The sequence below is a fragment of the Mesoplodon densirostris genome, chromosome 4, assembly GCF_025265405.1.
Source record: "Mesoplodon densirostris isolate mMesDen1 chromosome 4, mMesDen1 primary haplotype, whole genome shotgun sequence".
Taxonomy (NCBI): domain Eukaryota; kingdom Metazoa; phylum Chordata; class Mammalia; order Artiodactyla; family Ziphiidae; genus Mesoplodon; species Mesoplodon densirostris.
Genome location: NC_082664.1, coordinates 79,077,180 through 79,100,777, shown reverse-complemented (window position 1 = coordinate 79,100,777; position 23,598 = coordinate 79,077,180). Strand labels below are relative to the sequence as shown.

The following is a 23,598-nucleotide window of genomic DNA, read 5'->3' as shown; positions in this document are numbered from 1 at the left end:
GTACACAGTGTCTCTGTTCCATCAGCCTTTAGTTGAGCTTGGCATTTTCTCTTCTCTTGTGGGAGCCTCAGAAGGCTTTCCTCAATCTTCCCCTTCCTGTATGCGATGAGAGGCCAAGAGACACACATTGTCCCCTCCTGAAGCTGCTGGAGAAAATGGAGAAGTGCCTTGCCATGGAGAAAAGCTTTGCCATGGTTTCTAAATTCTCTGACAACCACGTCATTTCTCAAAAGGGAGGAGAGGGCGAGTGGAATTGCCAAGGAATATGAGGGTGGTACACTGCTGGTCAGTGTTCCTCCCACCAAAACTAAAGGAAGCCAAGCTCGAGACTAAAACACAAACATTAGGTTGAGACTAGGCTTTCCTGCCAGTCCGCCCCCCTCAGCTTTGATCTCATCTGTTGATATTTCTGCCTATCACACCTCGTTCCGACTCCACCATCCTGTACCCTGTGCTGTTCCTCTTGCTGAGGCTGGTACCCCTAATTTATTCATGGCACATGGAACACACATGCTGGTTTCATCTTCTTACTGACATGCTGCCTTTCCTCTTTCCTGAGCTCTGCTTTTTTTTCCCAATATGTAAGCTCTTTGGAATAACAACTTCAGTTTCTCACAGTAGATTCCATTGAACTCTAGCAAATTAGGGTCCTACTCCTTACCACAGAGCTTTTTGTATTACCTGTGCTACTCATTAAGCTAGAGTTTAATTTATGACCGTATTTTTTTAGGGCCGTACAAAGAGTCATTGTTTCCGCTATCTCTGTCTATAAACAGTAGGTATTGTTTGCTGCTCCTCCGCACAGTTTGTTTTTTCCAGGTGCAAGTGTTCCACATTTCTACCTTTTGGCACCTTTGTTATTTTACATGCCGGCCACGCCAGGCAGGGTGGCAAAACTTGGCTCAATCAAGACCCAAATCAACCATCCAGCCTGTGAGTTATGCATTTTCCCAGCAGGCAGCTTTACAAGCCAGCTGCCCAGCATTTTGACTCTGATTCTTTGGCTGCCCCTTCTTCCTTATTTTAAAGAACACAAGCTTCACAGCACTGATTTTTGCCAGGCTCTTGGTGACATTCTTCCTATGTACCAGAAACAACTGATGCTTGCAGAATAGAGGCGTCCAGGGTACCTCAGCATTACTTTTGGTTGGGGCCATAGCAGGCAAGATCATAACAACAACAATTATGTGGATTTCAAATTATTGGGTTATTCATTTGAAAGAAATTCTTATATTTTGATGAATTGAACTCGCTTAATGAACGATCTAGAGTAAGAATCAGTTACTGTCCAGGGACCTGACTTTACTTGTTTGGTCCAGTTACTCTACAGTATCTTTCAAATTGGGGTCAGAGACATCCTGCTTCAGAATCACCTGGGAGGTTCTTTTAAACTACCACCTGGAGAAGGATGCCAGGAATCTGAAATGTTAGCAGCCTTGCCCAGGAGATTCTTGGGCCAACTGTGCTTCTGCATTCACGCTTCCAAAACAAGCTTATTTGTGTTACCTCTTGTGAGAAATCTCTGAGCATCATCAAAAGGATAGTTGATGTTGCAAGTGTGGCTCTTACTTGAATTAATAAGCATTCTCCCTATGAGAAGCTAGACTGTAATGGATCCGTGGATCAGTGTGAATTAAACAGCCAATATCTGGGCATTTGAGGGATGAGGCAAAGAAACAGTGATTGTGGGTGTTTTTAGTTCTTTATCACTTTGGGCTGGTATTTCTTGGCAGGACTTTTGTCAAAGGATATTTGTCCTGCAATTTGGATTTCCTGCTTCTAGGTGGCAGTGGCTCCTCGCTCACGTAGGGAGTGTTTCAGCAAGTATTCTGCTCAAGTAAATATTTAACTCCCTAGTAGAAGCTTTTTATTTTTATTTTTTTAAATATCAGCAGCTTTCTGTAACTTGGTAATCTTCCTCTCCCTTATGCATAATCAACTTACTCCATCCCTTTCCTTCTGAATACTCCCTCTTTCTTGGAGTAAACCTCAGGTCAACATGGCATCAGATGCTTCAGTTGTTCTGCTCATGACCGTGAGTGATTTTGCTTAGTAAGTCTCCTTGTGCTGTGGTAGTGATTTTCCACAGCTGTCAGTCCTTCCAGGGATGCTCACTGTTCCCTAGAATGAAGAACCGCCAAGAGACTGGGGGATACTGAGAGCGTTGCCTTCCTGTGGTTGATTCCTCGGGCATCAGAAGGCACCTTCTTCACTTCATTCCTTTAAAAGATAATAGAATCTTTCTCCTCTCCTCCCAAAAGGAATGTTTTCCAGCTATAAGTTTAAATTCTGTGTGCCTTACTGTTTACATATAATGGTTTTTGTTAGCAAAGTTCAGGCAAAAATTGGAACTCAAATGTTTTGAATAGCTTCTGTATATATTTTCAGAAAGACCTTTCTGAAAGATCCTTTTCCATAGCAAAATATATTTTTTAAAAACTTAAGCGGGGTTTTATACATTTTAAACTTGTTTCATGATAACTTTTAACACAGGTAAGCAAAGTCTCTTCCCTCGATATGTTTAAAATCTGGATGTACACATGTTTAAAATCTCCACATTTATGTCCTTGGTGGAAACTTGCCCCTTCATGCCCAGAGTTGAATTGCTTTTTGGAAGAGAGAGCTTACGTGGTAAGTTGGTTTCAGATTTCAGAACTGCATAAAGATGGAAATGAGCTTGCTTGCCAGGAATCTCAATTTTAGAAAGCTCTTGAGCCCCGATAGTCCCACAAACTGCAGCCCATAATCTTTGCAGTAGCCATTCCAGAGTAGAGAACTCTTCCTGAGATAGTCAAGAGCCTAATATGAAGTCCTTAAATTATTAAAGTATAAGAATTGGGAGGAGACTTCCCTGGTGGTCCAGTGGTTAAGACTCCGTGCTTCCACTTCAGGGGGCACGGGTTCAATTCCTGGTTGGGAAACTAAGATCCCCACATGCTGCTCGGTGTGGGAAAAAAAAAAAAAAAAGAATTGGGAGGAGGTAGCCTAGTAGAATTAGAGTTCCACAACACAATGTTGGTATAAGGATGAGAATCTTCTCTTCAGGAATATTGACACAGTATCAGAAAACGTTGAGTTTGGAATTCCTGATTTAAATGCTATTCTCAGCATGTGGTTGTGGGGAAGTGTTTCAACCTTTCTGAGTCTCAGTTTTCTCATTTATAAACTGTCTATCTATAATCTTTTTGCTAAAAGAGTTGATGGAAGAGTTAAATGAGATAATATTTATAAAGGATTTAGTACAGTACCTGCTACAATTATATAGATAGGTAAATAGATACATTTAAAATGTATATATGAATTCTATTCTTACTTCTCCACTTGCCCATATAAGTTTTACCTAATTCCTTTGTATCTCAGTTGACCCACCTGTAAAATAGTTGTAAAGCCACCAACTATTTTTATAGAAATACAGAGACTGGGCATCAGCTTCAGGTTTAAATATTCACTATATAACTTTCTTCATTATAACCTATCAAAAACTTAGCAGAGGTGACAAAGGTAGATTTAAAAGGTGCTTAACTACATAAATACTTAGAACTTGCTTGGGATGAGATGTAGGTGTTAGTTTGGTTAACCTTGGAAGTATAAACACAATACAAATAATTATGTATTATCAATAACAGAGAGGCAGTCCACAAATGAGCTCATGTCTGCTGTAGGTGGATGAGATCATGTCTGTGAAGTGCTTAAAGCTTCTGAAATACAAGCTACCATGTCCCATCTCTAGCCATCCTGATGCTCACCCATAGAAAGTTGGTCTTATCCAATGCCACACTGTACCTAGTGGGGCCAGATTGACCTGGAACATTTTCTGGAGGAGAGAATAACTTTCTGCCCCCAAGGGCTTGGGAAGTCTTCTCATCCATAGTCCTTGAGTAGGACTGCATTGAGCCATCATAGGGAGATGGTTATCAGTCCTGTGTGAGGCACTGTGGTGAAATGGAACAAACAAGGCATGAAGAAGCCAGACCACTGGGGACAGAGTCCAGCTCTGCCTCTTGCCAGCAGACATAGTGCCCATGGAGGTGAGTTGGGGGGATGGTGAATTAGGTGAAAAAGCAAAGGGAAGTAAGGACAGAGGTTCTGGAAAGCCTATAACTTAAAAATGCTGCTTCAACGAATGGAATTTTAAACAGAAGGGAAGAATCCACACAAGGAAATGGAAGGATAACTCTCCCCATCTTGTTCATTCATTAAACAAAAATTTGAGTTCTGGCTCTGTGCCAGGAGCTACTTGCCCACGTAAACCCTCTTTAGGCCACGCTCCAGCCTGGGCTGGCCTTTCCCCATCTCAACATGGCTGAGAGGCCTCTTGGTCCTGTAAGACCTATAACTCATACTCTCCAATTTAGCATTGAATGTAAACTTTTTTATTGTTTCATAAAGTCTCATCTATGGTAGATCTGTCTCTTCAAATAGCTTAAGAATTCCTTAAAGGATAGAAACCGCGTCTTTTCTCTTTTGTTCCCCACAGCAGCTAGTACAATACTGCATGCATACTGTTAGGTTCTCTAAATATTGGCTGACTGCCTAATGGGCATGGGAAAGGGAAGTAAGGTTACTTGGGCTGACTTTGGTTGCTGGGTCTCCAGGAATTCTCCTTTTGTGGAGAACATGTGTCATTCTCTCAGGTTCCTCCTCTTCTCCCAGGTGAGCCTCCCTCTGCTGACACCTGCAGGGATACCACTACATCATCACAGAGACTTTGCTCTCCCATCATCATTCTGTTGCCCAAATGGAGATCCAGGGAAAATTTGCCGAGTGCAATTACTGTCTTCATGGTACTTTTGACCCTTGGTGTGGCTTGTTCTTCCTGAATTCTTTTTTGCACTCTTTTTCCATCCGATAGAAACACTGGTTAGCTTCCACTCCTCTCCTACGTCCAATTAGTCACCAGATCTTCTCTCTCTTAACTTCTGAAGATTTTTCAAATTCACTGCTTTATCTCCATTTTGACTACCATTATTTTAATTCATGCCATTGTCCCCTTGTAACCAGTTTATTGCAACAACTTCCTAGCTAGTTTCTCTGCCTTGGTCTAGCCTACTTCACACGAGACCTGCAGTGATCTTTCAAAGATGCACATTTGATTTGGTCGCTTCCTTGAATGTAGGCTATTGCACTGAAGACAGAGTCCAAAATCCTTGGCAGGGTGACTCAAGACCCTCAGTCTAGCACCTACTTCTTTCTCAGCCTCACTTCTCACCCCCCTTTGCTTGTTCCCCTCCCCCTCCCATTCTCTCTACTCCAGCCCTGTTCAACTCTGGGTGTTTCCTCACGCTTCCTTACCCACCTATGGGCCTTTTGAATCATACTTTGGAAGTTTTCCATTTGCTTCCCCAATACTCCACGAGACCACACAACCTTGAAGAGCAGGGATTTTGCCTTATCCTTACACAAAATAAGAACTTCAAAAATAGTAGATATATGCATAAACATTTAAGTGAGTTATTGATGTGTGGATTTCACTGCCCTGTGTGGACATTTGACATGTATTGAGTACTTACTGTGTGCCAGACCGTATCATAAGTTCTTTAAATATAAAAAATTAGTTTATTCTGAGAAGTGGGTACTATTAGATGTCTACAGGTAAGGAAACTGAGGCAAAGAGACTAAGTTATCTACCTAACGTCATTCAGCTAATAAGCGGTTCAACAGAGATAGGACCTCAGGCAATCCTGTGCTAGAGGGTTCGCTCTTAACCAATATAACCTATATTGCTTTTCATTCAAAGCCATTGCTGCACTTACAGGGTATATTATTGAGGCGTGGCTGTATGAGAGCCAGATGGGCTAACAGAGAAGTGGGAGGAGACCCATGACAATGAGAGAAGAAGGGTCCCTTGAATCTTAAGCAGGAGGCTTGGGGAAGGGGCTCAACAGGCAAGTGCATGCTCAGTGCTGCAACCACAGCTACCATCAGTCACATACTCTCGGATAGTCTAGGACACGGAGAGTCAGCTCAAGAAGGCTTGAGTTGAGCACTTGCTGTTCTGTCTACTAAGGATAGCAAAAGTAGAGTGAGACACAGATTTTGCAAGATACCCACAATCTAGGGAAACAGACTGCATTGCATGAAGAACTATATAAGCCACAGCGACTGTGGTTAACAGCATAATGGAGGGAGAACAGCCCTGTTTCTGTTAACTATTTCTTCTCTTCATTTCCCTGAAGGATTGCCTCGTACAAACTAGTACCCTGGTGAGTGTACATTGTGGGGTGCTAGGTAGAAAAATGCTAAATGAATCCAATAACAGGAGTGTTAAATTCCTACCTTCTTGGACTTAGTAAGCCCCAGAAAAATACTTCGAGTGCAGCGAGGTATATGTTAACATAGATTTATGGAACATGGAGGGTCCATAGGCCTTCCCTTTCACTGTTTTCTACATAGTGGGGTTAAATGAATACCTAGTTCCTGGCTTATGCAGAGCCCTAGCATCTCAAGGTTTTCTGTAGGACATTTGGAAATATGGTGCTTCTCTAGGTTGAGGACAGGGCTGGGGAGAGTGATGAGGAGCTATTTCAGAACAGATGTCAACAGAGCCCTTCTCTCCGTGCTGAGAATCATCAAACACGTGCCTCACGCCTGCCAGGCAGTGACCGAGGCACAGGCTCCAGAGCACAGAGACAATGAGCCGGCCTCCTAGGGGAACTCTCATGCTGCAAACAAATTAGCTTTGATGGACCAGTGGCCTTGGCTCATTCTTGGGAAATGTGGAGGTGGGAGCTCAGGCCGGTGTGGAGTTTAATTAAGGATGGCAGCTGGTGGAGCAGGTCAGATGGCTCTGTGCTCTGCACTCCATGTCACAAGTTGCTAGCTGCATTTTGTTTTCCTCCAGATAGTCCTGTTGCCCTGTTCCCTCCCCTGCCGCTGCCCACATGTTGTTCTGCCTGCTCTTGGAGTGATGTGACCTCATCCCTGAGCATGGAGAGTCCAGGCAGGACCACACTCTAGAGGAAGAAAAACTAAACTGTAAGGAAACTATGTAAACTAGTGGCAGATACAGTTCCCATATGAGATGCTTCCCCTCACATGCTCACTCTCCCTCTGTAAATGTACCCATGTGTACCAGGAATTAAATCACGATCACCTTGGGACTTTTAATATCTGGAGGGAAAAGAAAAATGTAATTGGAGCATGCCTCGTGTCTGGTATCCGTGGTCCTCTATCAGGATGGGGGATGGCATCGCCGGGGGAGAACGCCTATCCCTGTCCAAGCAAACCAGAACAGGAGGAAAGAGAGCTGACAGAATCACACAATCTCGTATAAGGACAGGATCTCTAGCACTTGGAGCTGTGAAGGTTTCTGTCTTAAAGAGACTGGGCTAAATAGGGTTCTTGTAAAAGTGAGCGTGAATATTGGGGTCGTTCAGTTGATTGGCCAAAACACACCCTTTTAAGTACCAGCGATACCCGTAGACATTCCTGAATAGAGAAATCTCCAAATCGCATACTCTAGTGAAGTGAAGGAGGAAGTGGACACACTCAAACCCTAGCTCTTTTTGCTTCCTATTCTGGTGACATGAGATCCAGATAGACCAAGATGTGGTAGGAAAAAAACCTCTGTAAAATCTTCTGAGGTGACATCATCTTTTGGGTGACTGAGTCAGACTATATATATTTATGGCATATGGTCTTTAGGGAAATGCTATATCATATTATTGTCTGGTACTTGTAATGATGTGATATGTACTCTAAAAACACTTCCTGATGTGAAGCCTTGCCCTGCATCACCAGCCGTCTGCTTGCTCATACAAATGAGTTAATTACCTGCAGCAGGAACAAACGTTGACAACGGCAAGAAATGTAAAATAAGGCTGTTGTCTCCTCATGTTACATACAGTTTCTCCTTGGTTACATCATGTTCGTAAAGAGAACTGGGCAATTTCCTGTAACACCAGAATTCTAGGGAGTCTGGGTTTTTAGGATTTCTGACTGTAGAGATCCTAAGTAGAAAAGTATTTATGTGGCAAAATGTAAGTCACCCATGGGCCAGTAGCCTTCAGGATAGGATAAGCCACTCTTGGCTTAAGGGGGTCTTAAAACTTTACTAAAGGGGAAGAGTGGGCAGGTCCAACAAGTGGGACATTTTATCTTTGAGGGCGTTGAGGTTGGGGAAGAGGAGGAAGAAGGTACAAACACTTGGAAATTAAAGGGAAATTAAAGATCTCCAATTCCATAATCTTTATTTAAAAAATGAAAATGTTGAAAATCAGAGGGGCTATCTGTGCTTTAATAGCAGGCTTGCTTTTAGCTTTTAAGTTGGAGCTCCATAGAAACAGTGTTACCTGTCTCCGAGTGTTAGACATAGCTGTTGGTGACTTCTGGCCCTCATTCCTTATTCCTGTTACTCCGATGGTGTCAATGTTCAGCCAATATCACAGAGGAAACAAAGGCTTGGTGTGCAAGGTGAATATAAGCTGTATTCCCAAGGAAAATGATGTATCATGGAACCGGATTGTAAACTCCTAAAGAGCATTGATTTTGTTTTGCGTGTCTTTATATCTTTCTCAATACCAAGCACTGTGTTTTGCATAAATATAAAACTTAAATCTTTGCTGATTGAAAATAGTCTAGGGCTTCCCTGGTGGCGCAGTGGTTGAGAATCCGCCTGCCAATGCAGGGGACGTGGCTTCGAGCCCTGGTCCGGGAAGATCCCACATGCTGCGGAGCAACTAAGCCCATGCGCCACAACTACTGAGCCCACGTGCCACAACTACTGAAGCCCGTGCACCTAGAGCCCGTGCTCTGCAACAAGAGAAGCCACCGCAATGAGAAGCCCATGCACAGCAACAAAGAGTAGCCCCCGCTCGCCACAAGTAGAGAAAACCTGCACACAGTAACAAAGACCCAATGCAGCCAAAAATGAATGAATGAATGAATGAATAAATTTATTAAAGAAAATAGTCTAGTTGTGAAAAAAATCTGTAATGTTTTCATCAGCAGCAGGAACAGAGTTAAGTGTATGGATTTGGAGACAGAGTGCCTAGATTTGAATCCAACTCACCCAAGTGTAAGCCATGACCTTGGGCAGGTGACCTAACTTCTCTGTGCCTTAGTTTCCTCTGCTGTAAACTGAGAGATAAACAGTATGTATACATGGAGTGATTGTGAAGATTAAATGAGCCAATATAAGCAAAGCACTTAAAACAATACCTGGCACAGAAAAGTACTCAATGAGCGTTAGCTATTACTAGTCAATCTGCAGAGAAGGCTGTCTGTTTTTGAGAAATGTTTGAAAATATCATGGTATTACCTGAGCATATAATAAATTAGAATGATTGTTGTAGGGGTCATCAATTTCTTTGTTCAGAATTAAATTTATGTAGCTCTTAATCCTCTCTTTATACACTGTGGTATCCAGATTTTCTTAACAAATAAATGGGTTCCCTATTTTAGTCACTATTGCTGAGTGTTTGGTCACTATTCTGGTCTTGTCCTCTTACAAATTATTGTGGATGAGATCCCAGTGACTTTCTTCCTTTGGTCCCACCCAGACATCAGTGTCGATCAGCCTTCTCTCCTTCAGCAAGGCTGGATGTGTATTCTTCTCCCATGTGTGCCCCCAACCATTACTCAAGCTGATCCTGACATTTTGGTCGCTGTTGCCTTGAGACTTGGGGCTTTTCTTCTCCTCATCCTTTAGAATCCAGCTTGAAACCCATTTTAACGTGAATAAAAAAGAGAAAGCTACCTTTTGTACTCATTCATCCATCCATCGATCCAAGTGTTACTTTGATTCATAGGCTCTTTGCCCTTGAGATGTTATTGTGTGACTGATCCCCAACTGATATGAGTAGGTATCCTCATTCTGGTTTTATTTCCACAGTATGTTCCTCCAGATCTCTGCGTCTGCAATTTTGTACTGGAACAGTCCCTCTCTGTCAGAGCCCTGCAGGAAATGCTTGCCAACACAGGTGAAAATGGCGGCGAAGGGGTGAGTACCTGAATTATGTCCTTGGTGGGGGTTGGGACACTCCATAGCCCAAAAGTATACAATTCAATTCATTCCTCCAGTTTTGAACTAGAAAGCCTTAGTTTTCCAGTTTCCTTGAGTCAGTCCTCTTATTCCTCTTACTTAGCAGCCCTAACTCTGCTTCCTTTGGGTTAACGAACTTCCACCAGAAAATAGAATAGATCACCATTAATGCTGCCTGAACAGGGCATAGGACATTGAACCCATAATCCACTGGGAAATATGGAGAGGCTGAAAGGGCCTTGGGATGGGGGGGTGGGTACCTGTTAGGTTGGTTGTTTTTTCTTGGGAAAGTCTCACCAGAGATTTATGACTGCCTCAGTGCAGCACAACCAGGTTACAGCATTTTGGAGAGGATTTCCTGTAGAATGCAGAATCTTTGACATGTACCCAGATTTCCACGGTTTGACTCATGATGAGCAAGTACAAAGCTGTCTTGAGTTTCTATTGTAGGCAAAATTGTCTCTAAGTCTTCAACTGAGGGATGATGGTCTCCCAAAGGTCTCCCAGGCAAGACTTTGGCCAGAGACTTCAGAGTAATGTTTGACCCTTTCACTGATGACCCACATCTATTTATATTCATTTATCATCAAGTATTTTAATTCTATGGCCTGTATATCTGAAGTCCAAACACCCCTCTCCACCCCCCTTAGATACTTTATTAGATGACTACCTTTATCTTCTGCATTACTACCTCAGACTAACTGCTTTGATTCCTTCTGTGCCTACGTCCCCTATCATTTTTTTTTCACTCAACTGTCATAATGTTCTTTCCAAAATGCAAATCTAATCACTACACTTTACTGTTTTAAAGTTCTCTGTCTGCCCATTACCTTAAGAGAAATCCCAAATTCCTTAACTAGGCATAAAGGCCTTCAGGATTTGGTGAGCCCTGCTTACCTTTCCTGCCCCGTCTCTCACCCCCCCACCCCAAGCACTCAGTGATCCAACCACGTTGAATTCCCTTCACTTCCTCAAACGCGACAACTCTCTTTACCCCCAATCATATGTGTCAGCTGTTTCCTCCACGTAAAACAGCTTTCTCCTCCTCTGTCTCTTCCTTTATGTAATCTTTACTTCTCCTTCAAGGAACGAGTCTAGATATTAGGTCGACTGAGAAGCCTTTGTTGACCCCATAAGTCTAGGATGGGTGCCCTTGCTTGAGCAACAGTCAGTAAATAGTTCCTACCATTGTGTACTATAATTACAAATCTAATTTTTTGCATCCTATACTGCACATAGGTAGGAATATTTGCAGGACCTAGCACAGTTTATTACTTGACTTGAAAGAACTTATACATCATAAAGAAGTGTCTCATTGGTGGTAGAAGAGACAATGACCATAGACTCAAGAGAACCAATGTTTACATTTGGGTCATCTTCCAGCTCTTAATGTGATCTTACATAAGTGTTCCAATCTCTTGGCGCCAGAGTGTTCTCATCTATAAAATTAGGATGTTTAATTAGTTTTCTAGGGTCCTTAACACCAATACTTGCGATTCTTTACTCTTTCGGCTTAGCATAGTATGCTTTCATCAGCCACCTGAAATAGCTTTTCCTTAGAGCATTAACACAGGTGAGTTTTTGTTCTTTTGATGTTCACTGAAATCTGAAATCTGTGCTCACCTCCTCCTGACACTGACCTCAGTACCCCATGCTTTCCTCCTTAGGTACATACCCTCAAACGTTTCCAGTTCAGTGGAACACTGAACTTTTTAATTGCTCACTTTTCTTTCCAGTATAGTTAACTCATGATTTACAGACACCTTTGGTGAGAGAAACCTGGTTGATGTGGAATATCACCACTTTCAGTGTCAACCAAGATCAGCTAGACCCTGCCAATATATGACCCAGGATAGAATTTGGGAAGATAGAGAGAAGCTATGTTAACTGGAGAATTATCTTGTGTGCATTCTCTTATCTTATTTGTTCACAAAGTGCATTTCAAAGGACTTCTTTTTCTTTACCATTTAGTTTGAGTAGTTCAGGGAATCCTATAGATGACAAAGTAAATTGAAAAGTTCTGTTTATAACCCTTGCTCTTCTTTGTTGCCGAGAACTTAAACAATAGTCTTAACTTGATTTGTCTTTTAAAAAAGAATAAATAACAATTCATTTTCCAAATACAATACTAATACCAACTTAATAAGATTGAATTCTTAGTTTTGGAACATATGAATAAGACATACCTTAATTACCAGCCATGTTATAGCAGAAGTTTATTCCATATCATTATATATTTCAGGGGCCATCTTTAATTTATAATATTTAAAAACCAATATGTTAAATCTTATTGGAAGAGCCATTCTCTTTGAAAAATCAAGTCCAAAATAAACTATCCATGACATTTTTTTTTTTTTTTTTTTTTGTGGTACGCGGGCCTCTCACTGTTGCGGCCTCTCCTGTTGCGGAGCACAGGCTCTGGATGCTCAGGCTCAACAGCCATGGCTCATGGGCCCAGCCGCTCCGCGGCATGTGGAATCTTCCCGGACCTGGGCACGAACCTGTGTCCCCTGCACTGGCAGGCGGACTCTCAACCACTGTGCCACCAGGGAAGCCCCATGACATTTTTAATATTAAAAAATCATTGGATAACAATCAGCATGCTGAGTCAGACTCTGAAATTTCCCAATGTGTCCTATTGCTGTTTTGTGCCATTTTACCACAGAAAAGAGCAATCCAACAGTTATTTCCCATCTTGATACATTATTGCTATTATTATTAATAACTAGAGATCGTAGAGCTAGAGAAAGGGATTTGAAAAGAGAGCTGGAGTACAGATAAGAGAGGGTACTCTTTTTAAATGATTTAGATTTTATTATTTGTTGGTGGCTCCACTAGTTACCTGAACAGCAGCTTCAGTTGCTATAACTGAGAGTTCTTGAAACTCTCTCACAATTCCATCTGGGCTCTCAATCTTTATTATGAGAAATAATATTTTTATATACCCTCTTGAGCCTGAATGTTTTGCTTTTCTGAAGTGATTGCTGTGCCCACTTACTATTAGTACTTAATTTGATTTGAGATGATAATATTCAGCAGGGAAGAAAAAGAAAAAGTGGAAAAATCAAGAAGGAAGTGAGTTAACACGACAGAGCATAATGACTCTCCGGGGAGCCTGGGGATGTTTGACTGGGTTCACACCTCCTCTGCATGCCAGTCCATTCTGTTTGGAAACAGACGTTTACTGCTTTTTAACAGATATTACTTTCCCTAATGATCATGACTGCCACCAAACGGGTTGCTTTGAAGACGGTCATTTTTCCTCCTAGGCATAAACTGGTCCTTTTGTGTCTGTTCACTGCTGCACAGCAACTGAACTTTTTAAAAAAATGACGAGTTATTTGTTTATTTGTTTGATGAGCGTATAGAAGCCGTTTTGCAAGGATTGACAGTTCTGCAGCATCTCCTTTTGCCAGCAAATAAAACAGAGGTGTCCAGCTTGGTTTAATGACTGAGTTTATTATGGAATTGTCCTTAGCTACAGCCAGTAGCCTGTGGGACCCAGCTTTATGTTGAAAAGGAGAATGAATGATGAGGAGACCCTGGGGGCAGAGAACGTCAGTGCCCCTCAGAGTCCACCCTCGCTAAACTCATCCTTGGGTCACTTTACCACTGATTAAATGCTATCTGATGTTATTCTGGGAATATTACCAAGAGATGGATGCTTGGCACTGTGGCCAATTCAATAGCTGGAGTTTGATGTAAAATCCCTGCATACAAATATTAAGGTATTTTCACATTTTGGATTGATAGAACCTACGTTATGTGAGGTCCCCAACCACCTTCAGCAGGACATGGGGCTAAAAAGAATGTCACCATCTCCCTCTGAGTCCTCAGTCCTCATCATCCTATGGCAATGACTTTGAATACACACCTAGCAGCATTTGTAGTGAGAGAAGCTCCGTTTTTGGAGTTAGGCAGATGTGTTTTCAGTCCAGGCTAAACTGGAGCGAGTGACCTCTGGGACAAATTGTTTCCCCTTTCTGTACTTGACTTTCCACACCTTCAAAATGCAACCTCCCTCATAGGGTTGGGTGAGAATTAAATAAGTGCTGACAGGTGTCTGTGGGTGTGAAAATGAATATTGGTTCCTCTTTTCATCTCTGGTCTACTTCCTCCTGTCACAGATCCTCAGGCATATTCAAATGCCTCAAAGGAAAGAGAGACCCACACTGTATGACCAGGTGCATGTTAAATCGAGGGCCAAATAACTACAAATGGGTTTTGATGTGAATGAATGTAATGCTTTTAAAAATGAAAGGCCTTGATTTACACAATTACCAGCTGCACTCCTGATAAGGGCTCTGGTTTTCTCTAAAAGTTGACTTAATCACTGTCAGACTTTTACTACTTAAAAAACAAGGGGCTTCCCTGGTGGTGCAGTGGTTGGGAGTCCGCCTGCCGATGCAGGGGACACGGGTTCGTGCCACGGTCCGGGAAGATCCCACATGCCGCGGAGCGGCTGGGCCCGTGAGCCATGGCCGCTGAGCCTGCGTGTCCAGAGCCTGTGCTCCGCAACGGGAGAGGCCACAACAGTGAGAGGCCCGCGTACTGCAAAAAAAAAAAGAAAAGAAAAGAAAAGAAAGAGATAAAATATACGAGTAAGAAGAATTAATGTTACGGTTGTATAAGATAACTCTTGACTTTAGATTCTAAAATATCTAGAATGCAAATACACCCTCAGCCTTTTAAACTTGATTGGGAAATGTGACCTGGAAAGATACTGTTTATGCAAGAATCTGTCTCACGGATAAGCTCACTGAGAGGTGGTCCTTTAATTCCCCTTATTACTTATGAGATGGTCCCGTTAACACTAGGGGGAGCTTCAGGCTCCTTTCACTTGCCCCTGTCTTTAGAATAGGGAATACTACACGCAGCACAGTTGCTAAAGAAATGTATATGTGTGGTGGCACATTTGTCAGGCTCAGAGATGACGTGCCAATGCTTTCTGAGAAGCTAGGCGTTGCCTCCTGGCGTTGTGTGACCTTGTAAATGGCCAAGGAGGCATAATCTTACATTTTGCTGTATTCATGTAAATGTTATTTAAAGTACATGTCATGAGATACTTACCTTGTAGCCAAGATCAAGACATTCATCCATCTTATAAGGTCATGGAAAATTTAGTCACAGAAAGGTGACAACATCATTAAGAAAGAACCTGCTAAAGATGCATCTCCCCTGACATGGTTAGGTAATGAACAAATCAAAACAGATGCTGATGAGGGGAATTAGAAGCCCATTGTCTAAAGTTTGAATTCTGGCTATGCCCAGATTTAGAGATCTTGTGCGAACTCATCCAGAATGAAGAGGGCAAATAGGAGCCTTACCTTTTTATTCCTGGGACCCTGAGTTCCCACCATCATTTCTGTATTACAGAAGAGAAGGGACAACCCCCATCATCCAGATGTAGCCTCTCAATTTTCTGAGGTTTCTGTCTTCCCTTCATCATTGTCAGAAAAGAGCCAGAATGAGAATTTATTTTGGTATGTATGTGGGGAGGGAACAAGACTGATGGAGAAACTCTGTACACAATTCTAAATAAACCTGGTCCCCACTGATGTTTTATAAAGGAAAGAAATTATTTAATGAGTCAAATCTAACAGTGGGCATTAATTACACCTTTAAAATAGGACATAAGATTTCCTTTGGAGAAAAAGTACAAAGTCACTTCTGCATGTGTCGGTATGTCAGTCCCAGGACCCGCCCATATATGCCCTAAAGCTAGGGTAGACAGGATGCACCAAAAATCACTTTGTTAGGTGTTCAAGTCTGAACTTCCTTTGCACTAGTTGGTAAAAAGCCACTGCATCAAGCTCTCCAAGTACCTCCTCGGTGCTCCCACTCAGGACCTCCCCTCTCCAGTGCCACCGCCTGTCGGGTTGTTCATCCTGTGGATGTTACCTGTGCCTACTGCCTAATGGACAAGAGCCAGATACCACAGTATTAAACTCTTAACTTGTTTGACTTGATCCTACTTTTTCTTTTGAAAGGGAGAAAAGTAACATTCTGATTTGGGATGCTTCCATTTTTTTAACCTTTGGCTGGTCATCCACACCTGCTACAAAAAAATAATATTTTTGTATTAACAAAATAACCAAACCCATTTGGTGAAATTGCTCTTACATGCAAAAGCTTGAGGGGTTTATATACCCCAAACTACTCTTTAAAACCTGCCGCTTGTTAGAGCTCATGGCAGCCTGTTTGGTGACAGAGCTGTCAGATGGTTTAGTCCTAGTACTGCCACCTACTGGAAGTTTAACTGTGGGCAAATCTCTCACTGCCCTGGGCTTTGGTTTCACCATCTCTATAGGACAGACATTAACATGAAAAAGAACTTCCTCCTGTCTGATGGTTGCAATGTGCCAAGTTAAAATGGAAAAGTGTCACCATCTCACTTCCTCTGGTGTGTCCCATTGGCAATAACCCATCACCAATTAGCTGTGGAAATTTTAGCCTGTTGGTATTAGCTGTTATTCTGGAGACCCCGGCTCCCATAATTTTAAGTAGATGGATAAATGCATTTATTCTCTTTCTGCCTTGGTGTGGACAAAGAGGATTTTTTCAAACTCCATCCAAAACATCAACCCTAAAACACTAAGTGATGACAGTATAGTTTTAATTTTTTTTTTTGAGACATGAATCTCCTGTAAATTTTCTTTTGGAAGAATATGGGATGTATTCTGCAGTTTCGACAGAACTTCAAAGAGCCAGATATTATTTTCAGAAATTAAACAATAATGAAAGGCCTCCAAACTAAGGTTTTTAATGTATTTTTCCACAGACCAAATTGTCATTAAACTTATGTCTCTTCTCACTTTCTTTCCCCTTCCTTACTGTTCTCGCTCATGTTAGGCTATGATTTTAGAATTTTATGCTGATATAATGGATTTTAATGTTTCTCTGATAAGCTAATACTAATGAAAACGTGTGCAAGTAACTCATATTTTACTGTTGAACTGGTCTTTCGATAACATGATATCTCATTAAAATTTGCCATCTGGAAGACCTTACTTCATGGTAAGAAAACTCCTCTTTGGTAAAAGAAGAAAACTCCTCTTTGGTAAAAGAAAAACTCTAATTGATTGTTTGCAGAATTTCTAAGAAAAAGAAATTCCAAACTTTCTGATGTGGGTACTGACCATTTTCCTTGGGTGGATTTTCTTGCATAAATGTAATTACAAAAAAAAAAACTGCAGACAAATTTCGGCTACAGCATGTTGCTTGCTTGCTAGTTTCTTGATGACATCAGCACAGTACTGGAAAAGTAAAAACAAACTTTAACATCTAATGCCACTGCTTACTTCTAGCCAAAATCACAAAATATTCACCAGGTAGGAACTTCATACCCTCTATTCCCACTGGGGTCTTTCTCTACTGTAAGTATCAGCAGCTTCCTCAAATGACTTGAAAGCTTTCAGCAAGACTGGCACACACTAAAATATCCACTTACTGTTTTGCTTTGGATTTTGCTAGCTCAGTGACCTCTCGGAATGGGTATGTGATTCACTCCTTTACTGTACATGTACTTTGCCTGGACAACTGACTCCAGCTGTATTTGTAATGAACTGGGCTTTTCACTTGTGAGTGTTCAGGGCAGTTTCCATCCTTTGTGCTTCTGCAATTTAAAAAAACACCACCACACCACACACTTCAATCTGGTGGAATTAAAGGTGGCTGCACACTTAGGAATTTGTTGCCAAGAAGCTTGTTAAACTGCTGCTCTGAAATTACAAGGATGGCTTGCCTGTGGACTCATTCTTTTTCCTTCGAGATATTGAAAATTGTTTTAAAATTCTTTTTCCCTCTGACTATGGTCTAGATGGCCTGTGGCCATAGGGTTCAAGGTGGTGAGATGACAGAAGTGTGCAGCCTTGCCTTACTCCAAGCTTCTCAGTGCTTCAGACTCGCCTAGCCTATTATGCAACTCCAGCTCTGTCTGCTCCTCCGGAAGGCTGGAATTCATAATAAAAATGGAAGAAGCCAGTTGGATATTTTCCCTTTCTCATGCAACATCCCCAAAGTCAACCAGCAGAAAAATCAAATGTTAATTTCAACAGTTAAGAATAACCATTAAAGTTAACTGGCTTTTTACATTTATTCATATCCTGAGTAGAAGCATTTTCAAGTGAAGAACCCACAGAATTAATTTTTAAAGCTCCAGACTCTATCAAACCCCCTCTTTCTGAATATAGTGTTTCAGCTTGAGTGGAATTGCCTTTTCTTTGGTGGAATGTTTTTTCATTCTGAAGTCAGTACCTCCTGCTTAAAATCAGTATGCCTGTGTGATCTTGGGGTTATTTAGCAAATGTGATAACGTATAGCTTGGCTGATGTTACACAAACCCTGGAATTCTTCTCATTGTTGCTATGGACATTCAAATGCTTTGTGAATATAGTCCTGTCACACTGACCTCAGTTGTTTTAGAAAGCTTGAGTGTCTTCCCCAAGGCTGGACTAAATGTAGTTTTCAGTGGTTGTATATGTTTGTGTGTGTGTTTGTGTGTGCTCTTTACATTTTAATTGTAAAAAAATTTAAGCATCTTCATTAAAGTTTCTTAGAGGAGTGAGGCAGGATTGGGGTACTTACACTTTCTCCAGTGCGTAGTAAGTAGGTAAATAGTTGTATTCTTATGTGAGATGTTTTGAAGAGAAATTTTGCTGAATTTCTTTTTAATAACTAGTTTGTGGGGGGCGGGGGCAGAGATGAATTTCAGCTGCATTTTTAGAAATTTTTTAAGTCCCGAATTGTGGGATATTTGAATTAGGGGAAATCTTTCATTTTAAGAGCCTTGCTTACCTTTTTAAAAATGAAGCACATTTGGAATTCAAGAAATCCTGGGAGAAGAGAAACCTTTCAAGTTATTTATTAGCCTTTTCCTTTGATCGTGTAATTTACTTTTAATAGCTACTGGAGTTTAAATTATATATTTGTAGGGAAAACTCAGTGAACTAGAAAAACTCCAGCTTATTTTCATTTCATGAAAGTTTAATGAAATTCTATGCTATTTGGAAATTCTGGTAAAGAAAAATTAACTTGGTTCCAGAGAAACCCTTACCTCAACTGGCGCTTTAATCCTCACTGGAGTAAAAACCCTGTAGCCAGTGTCCCAATCCTATGATTACTAATATCTGGTTTTACAATGGAAGGATCTGGAATGACCAAATGGCATCAAATGGAAAGAAAACAAGAATAAGGACAAGATGTAGGGAGTTCATGGGGTAAAAGGGCCTCCAGCTCTGCAGAGGAAAAGGAGGAAAGCTAAAGGCAGAACGCTTGGGTTTTTTTTGTTTTGGGGGTTTTTTTACATCTTTATTGGAGTATAATTGCTTTACAATGGTGTGTTAGTTTCTGCTTTATAACAAAGTGAATCAGTTAAACATATACATATGTTCCCATATCTTTTCCCTCTTGCGTCTCCATCCTTCCCACCCTCCCTATTGCACCCCTCTAGGTGGTCACAAAGCACTGAGCTGATCTCCCTGTGCTATGCGGCTGCTTCCCACTAGCTATCTACCTTATGTTTGGTAGTGTATATATGTCCATGCCACTCTCTTGCTTTGTCACAGCTTACCCTTCCCTCTCCCCATATCCTCAAGTCCATTCTCTAGTAGGTCTGTGTCTTTATTCCTGTCTTACCCCTAGGTTCTTCACAACATTTTTTTCTTAAATTCCATATATATGTGTTAGCATACGGTTTTTGTCTCTCTCTTTCTGACTTATTTCACTCTGTATGACAGACTCTAGGTCTATCCACCTCATTACAAATAGCTCAGTTTCATTTCTTTTTATGGCTGAGTAATATTCCATTATATATATGTGCCACATCTTCTTTATCCATTCATCCGATGATGGACACTTAGGTTGTTTCCATCTCCGAGCTATTGTAAATAGAGCTGCAACGTCTCCTGTAACTGAGACTTAGGTTGGTACCGAGTGGGGAGGGGGGATCTGATGGGAGGGAGGGAAGTGCGAGACTAGCAGGGGCTGGGCCTTCTGGCTCGGGCCTTGCTGCTCTCTGGGCCTTGTTCTACCCCTCTGCAACATGGGTCCTCAACTACATTAGTGGCTCCTGAACATCTTAGGATGCTCTTCCGGGACCAGTGCCTGTCCATGAGAAAGAATCTGCAGGTCATCAGGAAGAGTAGGAAAATAAAGACAATGTATGAATTGTTTCATTAAGCAAACTTCATAGATGGAAAGTTCTGCCTTTCTTATTTTCTGTGATTATGTCCTTTTAAAGAAATATTTATTTCTTATAGTATTTTTAAAGGTTATACTCCATTTACAGTTATTACAAAATATTGGCTATGTTCCCCATGTTGTACAATACATCCTTGTAGTCTATCCTACACCCAGTAGTTTGTACCTCCCACTTTCCCCACCTTGTATCGCCCCTCCTCCCTCCAGCTGATAACCACTAATTTGTTCTCAATATCTGTGAGTCTGCTTCTTTTTTGTTAGTTCGTTGTGTTTTTTAGATTCCACATATAAGTGTTATCATACAGTAGTATTTGTCTTTCTCTATCTGGCTTATTTCATTTAGCATAATGATTATGTCCTTTTTAGTATTTTATAACTGTAATAAAGTTGGTGTGCTTTCTTTTTGAAAATTATAGTGATAGTGTAAGTGACAGCTTTCTTTCTTTTATAAATGCCTTTATTGGGCAAAAAGTAAGATTGGCAACCATGGATGATCTGTTTTAGTCCTGTTGTTGAAATTGCACCAGTTCTTGAGCTTGTGAACCCCTAAGGTGTATTCTCATGTACAGCTTGTGGACTCCATGTTCTAAATAGTTTCAGCCAAACACCACACATGTGCTTTGGCTTATTTACAAACAATTTTTGATTTTGTAGCCCAGATAGTTGGTGCCCTTGGTGGTGGTAGTTATTCACATCTTCCTTGGTGGATAGCTCCAGGTCTTAGCTCCGTGATGGAAGGAAGAGGCCTCTGAGTTCACAGGCACCAGCTGTGCCTCTTTTGTTTTTGTTATGGAGAGAAGTGGAGTCAGCACCTTATTAAGAATCACCCGCTTCCATCCCATTGGTGATGTGCAGCTAGAGGCTGGGTTCCCTGCCCCATTTCTCTGCTGCTCCTCTGCCTTTATAAGGTGGAGGGCGGTGGGCAGGAGAACCAGAATGTGGTTCTTAAGCATGAATTCGGAGCTGTGCCTCTGACAGTGTGGCCAGCACCATGCAGGCGTCTGCGGAAGAACAGCCTTTGGGGATTTGCTTGAGGAGGTGTTTCCTCTTCCTGACTCCCCTGAGTCCTGCTCTCTGGTTGGTGCTGGGGCCAGTGATGGCAACTCATGGCATGACCACTCCTGAAAACACCTGTTTGCATGTCTTTTGTGAGGTATTAGAAAGGTAAGTTGAATTCATCCCTTTTTTTTTTTTTTAAGCTATGTGTATATCTTTAAATAGTTGTCCCTTTTCTGAAGTTTATGACTTGGTATTAGAAATTTTCAGAATTACTGCTGGAGTACAAAAATCTCTACATTTTATCTTATTAGTGGATACTGGTAACTGAATTGTAATTCTTGAGACACCTTTAGTCAGGCAATCAGAGAGAGCTATCCATGGTGCTGATTCTCTAAGTTAACTCACTACGTTGTGTGTTCAGTTCAGGACACAGCTCCAGGAGCCAGAGGACCTGGCATTTTTGCCCCAGTAGTTTGTAGGACTGTTTCCCCATGTTACAACCACGGCAACTTTATCTTATCTCCTGCCCTCATGGGGATTTTCCCACGTCAGCTTGCTAAAGGGACTGTTGGCAAACTCTGATCCAATTTTAGGATTTACACAAATTTTGGAAAAAATGACCTGATGTAATACAATATCTCAAATTCACATTCTTTCTCTCAGCCTTTAACAGGGTCCAATAACATGTTTCTATACCAATTTCATCCAGAGATTTCCAATAATGGGGAAAATGGAGGGTGTATATTTAACAAGATGCTAGCATTTCAGAACCTCTTGCTCCGCTCAGGGTTGTAAACTTTGTGGTGGATTCAACTCCCTCTTCTACTCCCATGTTGCCCCCAGGCAGGCCTCAGCCCCGGGTGATGCTAAGGGCCTGGGAGAGGTCTGAGCTGCGGTAGCCACACTTCTCTGACCCCAGGCGATTGACCTGGGTCGCCAAGAGAATGAGCAACTGCCGTTTCCCAGTTCTTTGTTCCCTCTGGGCAGCCACTTTGGTGTGTAGGGCAACAGGGATATACAAATCCATGCTTTATTAGCTACGCTGATTTCAGTCAATGTCAGTGGGAGAAACAATAGGACTGCGGTAGTCCCGGGCTCTCTCAAGAATGCAGTCTAGGCTACTGTAAACAGCTATAGATGCATATTAATTACTAGACAGTGATAAGTTACCAGGAATTTTTTAGCTGCTCTGGTTCAAGACAGTCTGTCTGTTCCTCTGACTTTCCCTCTCCCTGCAGACTCTTTAGATAACATATTTACTTTTTCAGGTTTCTGAGGATGATTCACAGTCAGCAGTGATCGTTCCGAGTATAAAGAGCAGAAATCAATTGCAGTATTCTTTTTGTTGTTGTTTAATTGCGATATAATTGGTATACAACACTGGTCTACAGCATGCCAACTTGGCATACACATATTGTAAAATGATTACCGTGATAAGTTTAGGTGATATCCATCACCTCATATACATAATTACAAAAACATTGTTTTACCTTGTGAATTTACTCTCAGCAACTTTCAAAGATACCATACGGTAGTGTTACTAAGGTCATCATGTTGTACATTATATCCCCAGGGCTTATTTATCTTGTAAGTGAAGTTTGTACCTTTTAACCACCTTCACCCAATTCCACTACTGCCCATTCCTTGCCTTAGTAACCACAAATCTGATATCATTTTCTATGAGTTTGGGGTTTTGTTTTTCTGTTTTGTTTTTTTTTTTTTTTGCGGTACGCGGGCCTCTCACTGTTGTGGCCTCTCCCATTGCGGAGCACAGGCTACGGACGCAGGCTCAGCGGCCATGGCTCACGGGCCCAGCCGCTCCGCAGCATGTGGGATCTTCCCAGACCGGGGCACGAACCCGTGTCCCCTGCATTGGCAGGCGGACTCTTAACCACTGTGCCACCAGGGAAGCCCCTGAGTTTGGGTTTTTTTAGAGTCCACATACAAGTAGATTATACAGTATTTGTCTGACTTACTTCGCTTAGCATAATGCCCTCAAGGTCCATCGATGTTGTTGCAACTGGCAGGATTTCCTTCTTTTTATGACTGAATAGTCTTCCATTGTACCACATCTTCTTTACCCATTCATCTGTTGATGGACACTTAGGTTGCTTCCATATCTTCACTATTGTAAATGATGCTGTACTGAGCATGGAGGGTGTAGATATCTCTTTGACATAGTCATTTCATTTCCTTCAGATAAATACCCAGTAGTGGAATTGTTGGATCATATGGTAGTTCTACTTTAAATTTTTTGAGGAACCTCCATGCAGTTTTCCACAGTGGCTACACTAATTTACATTCCCACCAGCTGTGCACGAGGGTTCTCTTTTCTCTGCATCCTTGCCAACACTTGCTATGTCTTGTCTTTTTTATAATAACCATTCTAACAAGCACGAGGTGATATATCATTTCCC

General features: G+C 41.7%; 1 protein-coding gene across 1 annotated transcript in view; it reads left to right on the top strand.

Moving 5' to 3' along the window:
- RYR3 (ryanodine receptor 3) overlaps positions 1–23,598 on the top strand; it is a 371,986-nt gene that overhangs the window by 26,656 nt on the left and 321,732 nt on the right. Inside the window, exon 3 of the mRNA XM_060096078.1 lies at positions 9,833–9,940. Within this exon, the coding sequence (XP_059952061.1) occupies positions 9,833–9,940 (108 nt within the window). The remainder of the gene's footprint in view (positions 1–9,832; positions 9,941–23,598) is intronic.